Source organism: Marmota marmota, unplaced genomic scaffold (assembly GCF_001458135.2).
Source record: "Marmota marmota marmota unplaced genomic scaffold, marMar, whole genome shotgun sequence".
Taxonomy (NCBI): domain Eukaryota; kingdom Metazoa; phylum Chordata; class Mammalia; order Rodentia; family Sciuridae; genus Marmota; species Marmota marmota.
The window spans coordinates 8,959,701-8,973,046 of NW_025999891.1; the positions used below are offsets into that span (position 1 = coordinate 8,959,701).

General features: G+C 35.1%; 1 protein-coding gene across 4 annotated transcripts in view; it reads right to left on the reverse strand.

The window, feature by feature from the left end:
* The window catches only part of Cct6b (chaperonin containing TCP1 subunit 6B), a 52,288-nt gene that overhangs the window by 7,700 nt on the left and 31,242 nt on the right, over positions 1-13,346 (reverse strand). For all 4 annotated transcript variants that reach the window (XM_048794944.1, XM_048794940.1, XM_048794937.1 and 1 more), the window contains 5 exons: positions 9,607-9,717; positions 9,316-9,475; positions 7,173-7,255; positions 6,147-6,243; positions 5,251-5,398 (listed from right to left, as the gene is read on the reverse strand). In XM_048794944.1, the coding sequence (XP_048650901.1) occupies positions 5,251-5,398; positions 6,147-6,243; positions 7,173-7,255; positions 9,316-9,475; positions 9,607-9,717 (599 nt within the window). The remainder of the gene's footprint in view (positions 1-5,250; positions 5,399-6,146; positions 6,244-7,172; positions 7,256-9,315; positions 9,476-9,606; positions 9,718-13,346) is intronic.

Here is a 13,346-nt window from a genome sequence, read left to right on the forward strand (position 1 = left end):
ATACTAAAAAAAAAAAAACAAAAAAATCAGTTGTCCATATTTTTGTGATTCTATTTCTGTGTTCTTTATTCTGTTTCATGGATTTATTTGTCTTAATGTTAATATTATACTGTCTTAATGGCTATATATGTCTTTAGATCATTAGTGTTAAGCCTCACATTTTGTTCTTTTTCAAGTTATTTTGTTATCGAAGTCCTTCGAATATGAATTTTAGAATCAGCTTGTCAAGTTTTTTTTTTGAAAAAGACTGTTGGGATTTTGGTTGGAATTTCATTACCTCTGTAGATCATTTTGGAGATACTTGATAACAATATTGAGTCTTCCACCTCATATGCAGAGTATTTCTCTCCTTTTATTTGGGTCTTCTTGAATTTATCTCATCAGTATTTTTTATAGTTTTTAGTATGGGGGATTGAACCCTGGAGCACTTAACCACTAAGCCACATCCCAAGCCTTTTTCTATTTTTTTTTTTTTTACTTTGAGGCCTCTAACTTGAGATCTCCCTACCTCAACCTCCCCAGTCACTGGGATCACAGATCACCTCATCCAGCTGGACAACTGATTTTTAATAAAGATGCAAAGGGAATTTGGTGGTGAAACATGTTCTTTTCAAGAAATGGGGCTAAAACAATGTAACACTTATACGTGAAAAAAATGAGCATGGATCCATATCCTGAACTATATACAAAAATTAACTTGAAATGAATCATAGACCTACTGCTTCCTGATTGTTGTGTCCTGAACTGCTTTCCTCTACCATACCCTTCCACCACAATGTGTTGTGCCTCATCTCTGGTCCACAGCAATGGAGTTGGCCACCTAGGACTGACACCTCTGAATTGAAGGCCATTCCAACATAGATAGATGGATAGATTGATATATAGATAGATAGATTGATTGATTGATTGATAATATTTTAGTCCTGATGAAGACTTACAATTTGTCATCAAAAGGCAGCCATGGAGGGCTGGGGTTGGGGCTCAGCGGTAGAGCACTTGCCTAGCACGTGCAAGGCCCTGGGTTCCATCCTCAGCACCATGTAACAATAAATAAATAAAATAAAGGTATTGTGTCCAACTACAACTAAAAAATAAATTTTTTTTTAAAAAGGCAGCCATGGATCTCTGCTACAAAGCAGTGTCTGTTAAACACCTTCCACTGCCATTAGGAATGCAGCAGAGCTATTCTCTGAAATGAATAACTCCACATTCAAAAGAGGTTTTCAAAAGATGCTGGGAACTAAATAGATTAAGATGAACTGAAGACACAGAAAACCGGTATGTTTACAGAATAAGTAGTTTTAGTCATTTAATGTTATAATAAATGTATTTGGCTATGACATGCTGCTCTCCCATGAAGCACCATGAAAGAAAGAAAGAAATCAAGCAAGCAAGTAAGCAAAGACCTAAATGTAAACCTTAAGACAATAACACTTTAAAAAGAAAAAAATAAGAGAAATTTTGTGACCCTAGGTTAGGTAAATATTTCTTAGATACCATACCACAAGCATAATCTGTGAAAGAAAGAAAACTGATCTTAGACCTCCTCAAAATTAAGAACTTCCGTTTGAAACACACTCTTTAGAGAATAACAAGCTATGGGCAGAGAAGGATAAAACTCTACAGATCATATATCTGACAAAGTACTTGAATCTATAACATAAAAGAACTTTTAAACTCAACAATAAGAAAACAATCTAATTTTCAAAAAGGACAAAAAATTGAACAGAAACCTTATGAAGGATACATGGATAACAAGCACATAAAAAGATGTTCAACATCAATAATCATTGGGAAATGCACATTAAAACCCTAATTTGTTTGTTTGTTTAATATTCAAAAGGCTAAAACAGCCTATCATATCAAGTATTGATGAGAATAACAGGAATGTTCATACACTGATTATGGGTGTAATGTAAAGGTGACAAAACAGTTTGTCAATTTCTAAAAAATTAAATATATACCTATCATAGCCATTGGATTCCTAGGCATTTATCCAATAAATAAATATCTGTAAAAGACTTATTCATGGCAGCTATATTTGTAATAGCCAAGAACTAGAACTAACTAAATTCCATTAACAGGTGAATGGATAAATTATAGTACATTCACACAAAGGAATCCTATTTAACAATAAAACAGAATCAACCACAGAAAGATAAAATATTTCAAAATAATCAATCAGTATCAAAGAAGTTATACTAAGGGCTGGGGTTGTAGCTCAGTGGTAGATCATTTGCCTAGCGTGTGTGAGGCACTGGGTTCGATTCTCAGCACCGCATATAAATAAATGAATAAAATTAAGGCCCATCAACATCTAAAAAAAATTTTTAAAAAAGAAGCTATACTAAAACAAGAGAACAGGGGCTGGGGTTGTGTCTCAGTGGTACAGCACCTGCCTTGCATATGGAGGCACTGGGTTCGATTCTCAGCACTGCATGTAAATAAATGAATAAAATAAAAGTCTATCAACAACTAAAAAGAATTTTAAAAAATAAATAAAACAAGAGAACATACTATATTATTGCATTCATATAAAGTATTACAGAAGGCAAACTCATCTGTAATGACAGAAAGCAGACCAATGAATGCCTGGAGATGGGGTGGCATGGGGAGAAGCAGAGGGAGGAATTATCAATAGGCACTGAGGAACATTTTTGGGGTGATGGATATGTTTATTATCTCAATTGAGATGATGGTCAGGGGTGTTCACTTTAAATATGTGCGATTCCTTATGTCAATTATATCTTAATAAAATTCTTTAAAAAAATAAGTGGTTGAAGTGATAAAGAAAAATAGTAGTTTATTCGTCCATCTATGTATTCTGAATTCTAAGAATTGAGTGTAACTATCAAAGGCTTCAAGAGTCTATCAAAAGTAACTACAAAAATTTGGTATGCTGGTGCATGCCTGTAATCCTAGTGACTTCAGAGGCTAAGGCAGGAGTATCTCCACATTTGACGTCAGCCTGGGCAACTTAGTAAGACCCTGTCTTAAACTAAAATAATAAAAAGGGTTATAGATGTAGCTCAGTGCTAAAGTGCCCCTGGGTTCAATCCCCAAAATAGCAACAATATTTTTCTGACTATAAAAAGCAGACAATGACCCATATATAAAGCCCCATATTATTTCCAATTAGGAACTAATATATTTTCTCTTTTTTTTGGTAATGAAATCTATGTATATTCTGGTAACTTAAATATTAATAGTGATTCATAGTGGTTAAATATTAATATTGATTATTATATTTGCTATTATTTATATTCTTTTCTCTAGGTTCTAACTTTCCACTTCAACTTTAATTTTACATTATTTCATATCTGTTTCTGCTTATCAAACAAATCTAACCATTATTTATGTTTCTTATCTTTCTCACATGCCATAAAATTCAACCTCTTAGAGTGTACTTTTCAGTATTTTAAAAAATATATTGCCAGGCATGGTGGCGCATGCCTAAATCCCAGCGGCTTGGGAAGCTGAGGCAGAAGATCACAGCCTCACCAACTTAGCAAGGCCCAAAGCAACTCAGTGAGACCGTGTCTCTAAATAAAATACAAAAAAGGGCTGGGGATGTGGCTCAGTGGTTAAGTGCCCCTGAGTTCAATCCCTGGTGCCAAAAAAAAAATTATATATATATAAAAAATATATTTACAACATATTGCAATCAGGCTGGGGTGGTGGCTCAGTGGTAAAGCATTTGCCTAGTATGTGTGAGGCACTGGGTTCGTTTCTCAGCACCACATACAAATAAATAAAATAAAGGTCCATTGACAACTAAAAAATATTTTAAAAAAAAGACTGCAATCATCACCACTAATTTCAGAACATTTCAGCATCCCTCCCCCCACCAAAAAAATCCCTGTGCCCATTAGCAATCACTCTTCTCCCCTTCCCAGTCCTTGGCAATCATTAATCTCCTTTTTGTCTATGTGCACTTGTCATTCTTGGACATTTCACATAAATGAAAGCATATAGGAGGACTTTTGTATCTGGATTCTTTGACCTAGCAATGTTTTCAAGGTTCATCCATGTTGTAATGTATACCAGTACTTTATAATACTCTTATCATGAAAATACCACATTTTTTATTCATTTATCAGCCAATGCACATTTGGATTGTTTCCATGTTTAGCTATTTTGAATAATGCTGCCATGAACATTTGTGTGCAAGTTTTTGTGTGAACATGTTTTCAACCCTCTTACATATATCCCTAAGACTTGTTCGGTCATACAGTAACTACATGTTTAATTTTTTGAGGAACTACATGTCTTCCAACACTTTCCATTAGCAATGCATTCAGTTTCCAGTTTCTCTACATTCTGTCTACATTCTGTTGTCCAGCTTTTTTATTATAGCCATCTTAGAGGTTGAGAAAGAGTACCTCTTTGTGGTTTTGATTTTCATCTCCCTAATGACTGGTGATGTTGAACATCTTTTCATGTGCCTATCATCCTACTTTAAATAAGTTATCTACCCCAAATCCTTTTCAGAAGAAAGTTGGTTATAAATTATTAATAAATAATAAATGCTAATATTCCTTCCTAATTTTTTCATAAAATAATACTGCACCTGAGGTAACAGAATGAATTCTAGCTATAAAAATTTTCATGCTTTTAAAAATAAACTTCTAAGGCTGGGGCTGTAGGTCAGTAGCAGAGCACTTGCCTAGCACTTGTGAGGCACTGAGTTTGATTCTCAGCACCACATAAAAATAAATAAAGGCATACTTTCCAGCTATAACTACAAAAAAATTAATAAAATACAAATAGACTTTTAAAAATAAATAGTGACATTATAAGTCAAGTACTTTTTCATTTCATAAACTAATTAGGGAGGACAGCAGAATATTAAAACATTTCAAAGGAAAACTCTGTGTTTGTTTTTTTTTGCAGGGGGGTTGCATACTGGGGATTGAACTCAGGGGCACTCAACCACTGAGCCATATCCCCAGCCCTATTTTGTATTTTATTTAGAGACAGGGTCTCACTGAGTTGCTTAGCACCTCACTTTTGCTAAGGCTGGCTTTGAACTCATGATCCTCCTACCTCAGCCTCCTGAGCTGCTGGGATTACAGGCATGCACCACTGTGCCCAGCAGTAAAAATATTTATAACCCAAACAACACACGGTCCAAAGTGAAATGAAAAAATACTAACAATTCTTATCTTTTGAAATACCATATATATCATGACAGATTTATTACTAATTAAAAAATATGTGAGGTCCATATCCATCACAAAAAGACCTTACCATCTTCAATGGCATTTTTGATGGCACGAAGTCCATCTCTTAGGGCATCCTTGATTTGTGTAAGAGTATGCTTATTTGGTCCTTTGACCAACAAGGTGACAGAGCGAGGGTTAACACAGTCCTCAATAAAAGTGAACTTTTCTTCACCCTAAAGAACGACACAAGAATTTCAGGCTGGGGATGTAGCTCAGGGGTAGAATGCTTGTGGAGCATGTGTGAGACCCTAGGTTCCATCCTCAGCACCCTCCTCCCCCCGACACACACACAGATATAACTTTAATATTCAATGTCATTATGAAATCAAGACTTATTTTATATGAGAATCTATTCTTCATGTGAATTTTTCTTAAGCATAACTAAAAGTATATTTAAAAGTAAGTTGTGGCTGAGCGCGGTGGCGCATGCCTGTAATCCCAGGGGCTTGGAGGCTGAGACAGGAGAACTGCGAGTTCAAAGCCAGTCTTAGCAACTGCGAGGCACTAAACAACTGTGTGAGAACCTATCTCTAAATAAAATATACAAAACAGGGCTGGGGATGTGGTTCAGTGGTTGAGTACCCCCGAGTTCAATTCACAGTACCCCCCAAAAAATAAATAAATGAATAAATTGTATTTGAACTCTTAAAAATATTTAGGTAAATAAATTGCAAAGTCTGTCCTATAGATTTCAAAATGCAAAATATGAATTAAAAAGTTAGTATTTTTAAAAAAGGCTTAGTATTCACTTTATAACAACTATTTTTAAATATTATTTTAGTTGTTGATGGACACAATACCTTTATTTTACTTATTTATTGGTGCTGAGGATTGAACCCAGTTCCTCACACATGCCAGGCAAGCGCTCCACTATTGAGCTACAACCCCAGCCCTATAACAATTATTCACAAAAATACTCACTAGTGTGTACTCATATACAAGACCAGCATGTCCCAAGCATTCTGCATTTAGGTCTTCAAGAGAATTCACAGCCACTCCACCACAAGCAAGAGACAGTCTGAAATTACATAGTTTTGGTTATGGAAAACATAAAGGCTAATTTCTTAAAGATGAAAGGATCTAACATAGAAGATTACATAGTTGCTGTGTTATATTATTTGGGGGCAATTTGTTTACTTTTTAGTTGACAAATAAATGTATTTAAAACATACAACATGATATTTTGAAATTTTACACACACACACACACACACACAGCAAAATGGCTAAATCTAGCTAATTAACAGATGCATTAACTTTCGTAGTTATCATTTTTATGGTGACAACACTTAAAAATCTAGTCTTAGCATTTTCAACAATACGTATATTATTAACTACAGTCACTATGTTGTACAATAGATCCTTGAATTTATTCTTCCTAACAGAAATTTGTATACTTTGACCTACATCTTCTAAACCCCCAAACTTCCTAGCCTCTGGTAAACTACCATTCTCCTATCTACCCCACCCTACCATACTGGGGATTTAATCCAGGGGTGCTTTATTACTGAGTTACCATCCCCAGCCCTTTCAATTCTTTATTTTGAAACAGGTCTCACTAAGTTGCTTAAGACCTCACTAAGTCGCTGAGATTGGCCTCGAACTTGAAATTCTTCTACCCTAAACTCCTGAGTTGCTAGGATTACAGGTGTGTGCCTTTGTTACGATTTTCTCTCTACTTCTATGACTGCAACATTATTAGACTCCACATATAAGTGAGATCACATCCCATTGCATTGTTTTTAAAATCTCTCTTAAAAATATGAAAACCTTCCTTGTACTTGACTCTAATTTTACAATTTCAACTGTTTATTAAAATTAAGAAAAAAATTTGGAATTCGTACACTACTATTTTGTTCAACAATGTTTACTTATAAACTAAAAGGATTAAACATGGAATAACTTCAGTTTGTTTAAAGAAGTTGGGATGTATAATGCACAAGCTTACCTTTCCATATTTCTTCTTTTGGCTCTACGAAGAGCTACTATTCCATGTTTTGCAAGAACATCTAAGGAAAATGGATCAATTCCCTATAATTAAATAACACAAAAATTGTAAACTTTATTCTGTGCTGTATATCAAACCCATGCTAGGCAAGCACTCTACCACTGAGCTACTCTCCTAGGCATAAACATATTTTAAACGAGCATTTCTCAAACTTTTTCATCTCAGTATCACTTTATACTCTTAAAAATTAAGAACCCAAAGAGCTTTTGTTTATATGAGCTATATCTGTTTATCATAAATTAAAATTAATAAATTTAAAAATATTTGATAACCATTAAAATAATATACCTATTTTATGTTAACATAATATTTTTTAATAAAAATTTACTATACTTTCCAAAATGATTTACATGAGAATGATTTACATTTTTGCAAATCTCTTTAATGTCTGTCTAAATAAAAGACAGGTAGATTCTCATATTTGTTTCTGCATTCGGTTTGGTATAATATGCTGTTTTGGTTCAGATACATAAAGAACTCTGGCCCCACCACATAGATAAAAATTGGAAAGAGAAATATTTTTAAAGACTTTTCAGCTGCACATGCCTGTTATCCTAGTGACTCAAGAGGCTGAGGCAGGAGGATCACAAGTTTAAGGCCAATATCAGCAACACAGGGAGGCCCTAAGTAATTTAGTGAGGCTCTAAGCAACTTAGTGAGACCTTGTCTCAATCAATCAATCAATCAATAAAAGGGGATGGGGGTGGGAATATGGCTCAGTACTTATATGCCCTTGGGTTCAATCCCTAAAAGCCTTTTCAGACAACTAGGTATTCTTCTCTGATACTGTATATGTTATGGTTTAGATGTGAGATATCCCCCAAAAGCTCACATATGACACAATGCAAGTGTTTAGAGCTGAATTGATTAGGGGATTAACTAAGTGGTTTAAGTGAACGCAGGTAGAGTGTGACTAGAGGAAGTGGGTCATTGGGGGTCTTCTTTTGAGGTACATATTTCTTATCTGGTGAGTTGAGTTTCTCTCTGCTTTGATATGGGAGATTGAACCCACAGGTGTTCTCCCTCAAAGCTACATCCCCAATCTTTTTAATTTTTATTTTGAGACAGTCTCACTATGTTGCCAAGGCTGGCCTCAAATTTGCAATCCTTCTGCCTCAAGCCTCTTAAGTCACTGGAATTACAGGCCTGCATCACTATGCTCAAACATTGGTCTTATACTTTAAAATGCATTATTTATCTATGTGTTATTTTGAAAAATCCTGCATGTTTAGTCATTTATTAAATATTGATTAACTTGGGGCTGGGGTTGTGGCTCAGCGGTAGAGCACTCGTCTCGTGTGCGCGGGACCCTGGGTTCGATCCTCAGTACTACGTAAAAAAATGAATGAGTGAAATAAAGGTATTGTGTCCAACTATAAAATAAATATTAAAAAAATATATTGATTATATACAGGATACTTAACTACATTAGACTCATATGTTACCACTGGCAACAAACACTGTCAGGTATTTTCCTTGAAGTGATAGAATTGCTTCATTCATTTCTCAGAAAAATCTTCCAAATACCCAAATCTAAATAATATATAGTTTGTCAATCAGTCATTCTTTCAAGCTAAAAATGAATAAAAGTAACTAGTTTAGCTCACAGATCAATCATTCAAGGATTTCCTTCAATACAGCCATCCCATTTTGGTATTTTAGTAGAAGTTCTCTTTGTGTATTTCATATTTTATCACTCAAGATTTATAAAAGAATGCATTAAGGATCAAAATTTAATAAAACTTACTAGTGTTACCGTTTGATCAAAACATTCATAAATGAAACTGCCTTTCTTTTTTCTGCAAGTGTGTGGTGGTGTGGCATAAAGACGATGAGGACTGCCAGGATGGTTGGAGCTGCTGCCTTCATTTGTACTAAGGTGCTGGCAGTTTTATCTACCATTGCTTTTGCACCAGCATTGCAAATGTCAACACAATGTGAAAGGATTATTAATATAAAAATAGTTTTAACATCTGAGTCCCTGTAAGGGTCCTTGGAACCCTCAGGGTCCATAAAGCACACTTTGAGAAATACTGAAAAAAACTTACAAATAATTAAAATCTAAATGTTTTTTTTTCCTCACCTTTTGATTAATGACAACAAATCCTTTATTGGTCTCAGAACAGACTTTCTCTTTCAGGTCTATTATTTTTTGTACTCTATCTTCAATAAATTTCCTTTCAGCTTTTACCAATTTCTCTTTCTCTTCTGCAGTCTTGTAAAAGAAACCAGAGTTCACCTCTCTAAAAGATTAATAAAAACAAGATAAAGACAGAGGGAAAGAAGGAAACAGAAGAAATCTGGGAGGGAAGAGATTTTAAAACACTTTTAGAAAAAACAGTTTAAAAATTTATAAAGAGAAATTATCACTTACGTTTTTTCATATTCTAGTGACACATTGCAAGTAAGAATAAATGCATCTCTTACTTGCTTTTTCATATCTGGATGACGGGCACCATGATCCAAAACTAATCCTCGGATCAACCTATTAAAACATGCAGTTTCTTACTTTGAATATACGCTCTAAAATTTGACATAAATTATACTCAAATTTAAATACAAAACAGCCAAGGCACACATTGTTTCTTTGTGAAAACTTCAAAATCTAACATATAATTAGTAAAATCAGAAAAGAGAATCTATTTTAACATAGTATGACTGTGAACTCACAATGAAAAGTCAAACCAGAATTATTCTCTAAGTTCTACAGCTCAAAAACATGACACCACTGATCAAGTAATGAAAGGAAGGTATAAAATGAAGCTCTTAGGAAAAATCTGTTCAAGATAATTACATGAACCAACTAAAACTGTTAACCTAAATATCTAACAATAGGATATTGCTCAGCAATGACCCAACTATTTGATGGTCACAAATACTATGTAACAGAGTTGGGCATAGTGATGCACACCTTAATCCCAGTAACTCAGGAGGCTGAAGCAGGAGGATCCCAAGTTTGAGGCCAGCTTGGGCAACACAGAGAGAACCTATCTCAAAATAAAAACTTAAAAATGGCTGGGGATGTAGCTCGGTGGTAAAGGACCCATAGATTCAATCCCCAGCACCAAAATAATAATAAGGTGGAAAAATATTTACAAGATAGTTGATAATCACTGAACGACAATTTGCATTTAAAGCATGAGTGTAACTATACTTATAAAGAAATAAGGATCTTGACATTAAAAAGGAAAATATAACCCCCTAGGCTTTCATGGTAGGAATTTAGTGGGGCACTTTTTTTCTGTTTGCCAAATATTCTTTCTAAAGTACACATTTTTATAACTTGTAAAACTGATTTACACACACTTAGGGGATAGCATTTCTACTTAAGAATCTTTTAGAAAACCAATATTTGTCACACCTTAAAGAAATTATTTTTAAATAATTCAACGTACTTATAAGGAAGTTTTCAAATGTTTAATACAACTAGATTACTACAACTCCTGAGTGAGAAGATGTTTTATTTAGGAAGAAACTAAACATTCAATGTTCTCCACTTTCTAAGCCTCCTTCATGCTTCCTGTCTCATCACTCTCATCAAGTGACCTTGTTTCTTTGAGAAAACAGAAACATTGTCCCATCACTACCTTTAGCAATCCTACTGCTATGAATGAAGTATTCATCCTCCTCTGTAAGGTTAATCTCTCTGCTTATTTATTGAACTCTATTCCCCTCTCTGTTCCGGCATTGTCTCCTATATCAATTCTTCTTTCCTATCAGAACATCCTTATCAGCATACAAATTTGCTATGATAGAGCCCATCATTTTTTTGTTTTTTAAAAACAAAACAAAAACTTCTCCATGAGCTCCATTCCAGTATTTTCTTCTATTTCTTTGCTCCACTTTGAAGCTAAACTCCTCTGGTTGGTCCACATTTGCATTTCCACTTCTTCCAAACTCTTCTCTCTCGAGCTCACCTTCAATATGACTTTCATCTCTACCTCTTTAGAAGCAGCTCTCATTAAAGAAACCAAAAACTGTTTTCCAAATATAACAATAAATTTTCAGTTTATAACAATATACTTAAACTTTCAGCAACATACAAGAAAGCTGCTTTTTCTCTCCTTAACATACCTTCTGCTTTTGGTTTCTGGGGCACTACTCTCTTGGGTATCCCACTTCAGTGACCACTGCTTCTCAGCTTCCTTTATGAATCTTCATCTTTTCAAACTCTGGGCATTAGAATTCCCAAGCCTCAATCTTAAACTTCCTCTTTTCTCTATTTTTATTCACCTCCCAGGTGATCTCATTTACTCTCAAGGCTTTAAGTCATCTATATATTGATGATTCTCAAATACATATTTCCAGTCCAATCCTGAACTCCAAACATCACACCAACTGCCTACTCAACATCTCCACAGGATACTTACAGGCATCTCAAACATAACATTCCCCAAAATGAACTCATTTATTTCCCCAAACTTGTTCCTCTCACTCTTCTCCATCGCAAGATACAGTGTATCTACTTTTCCAGCTGATCATGCAAAAACCCCTTGACTTTTATTTCTATCTCATTTTACGCAGAACCATTGCCAAATCCTACTGCCTCTTCCTTCTAAAATATGCCCTGAACTAAACCATTTTCATTTTTAACCTGAACTATATTAACAAATTCCTAATTGCTCTCCTGTTTCTTCCCCTCCCCCACCTTCCAACTTGCTCTAAAGTGTATTCTCCACACAAAACAACTACAGATATCCTTCTGAAATATAAATCAAGAACTTGCTATCTTCAGTAACAGTAGGCTAATTTGGACCAACCCTATGACCAAAAACTAAATAATGCTGTATTACAAACCAAAACTTAACAACACTGAACATGTACAAGATAGTAGATTACAAGACCAAAACTAAAAACAAAACAGGAACTGCAGGTATTTTTATTCTAAAGTTATTTGACATGCCAGACAAATATAAACTTTAGTTCCAATAACTTCACAATGAAATGGGACAAAATTAAAAGCCCAGTGATCATCCAAAGTGGTGAGTCTAATAGGAGATCTTCACATTGAGCTTAGATCCCAAAAGGCTACATACTCAGGGTCATACAGAAGGATGAGCTAGAAATAATCAGTCCTCACATGAACTGGCATTAAGAATTCATATCAAATGAATATGCCAAAAAAGTCTCAAGCTTTAAATTTTAAGTAGTCCCTGGGCTCCCAACATAAGTGAATGCAAATCCTCTCTCCAGAAAGGCACCTTCATCCTAGGTCTCAAATTCTTTCTTTCTTTTTTTTTTTGGTACTGGGCATTGAACTCAGTGGCACTCAACCATTGAGCATCATCCCCAGCCCTGTTTTGTATTTTATTTAGAGACAGAGTCTCACTGACTTGCTTAGTGCCTCGCCATTGCTGAGGCTGGCTTTGAACCCGAGATCCTCCTGTCTCACCCTTCGAGCTGCTGGGATTAAAAGCATGCACCACTGCTCCCAGCCTCTGAAATTATTTTTACAAATACTTCTTTCAAGCGCAATGAATGGCACATATGGAAACAAAGCATGATGAGCAAGAACTAGAAAAATATAATTAACACCTGAAACAAGCCAAAATTTAAGATATTATCAGATATAAATTCTATGCTTTAAAGAGTTTATTTAAAGGTAATTTTGGAAAGATCCGCAGGGAACAGAAAATCATAAGTGACAAGCAGATTCAAGGAAGAACAAAATATAACTTCTATAAGTAAGTACATAAAGAAATACACACATGTATACACCACCATTAAATTTTTTACAAACAAGATGGGCACAGTGGCACATGCCTACAATTCCAACACTCAGAAAGCGCAAGCTGGAGGCTCACTTGAGTTCATGAGTTCAAGATTAGCCTGGGCAACAAAGCGAGACCTCGGCTCAAAAAAAAACAAAACAAAACTTTTTTTTTTTTTTTCCAAGGGAGCAACAGACATGTGCTGCAGTCTGGCTGGGCACAATTCACCAGCCACTTATCAAGCAGAAATGAACTTTATTTTTAGAACACATACACCGCACCACATGAGCTCTTCAGGAATTCCCTCAGACCCCAACTGCCACCACCAGCTTCCCACAAGCCACTCAACCCCCCCCCCCCCCACACACACACACACACTCCCTCCTCTGCAGCTGAGCTTGAG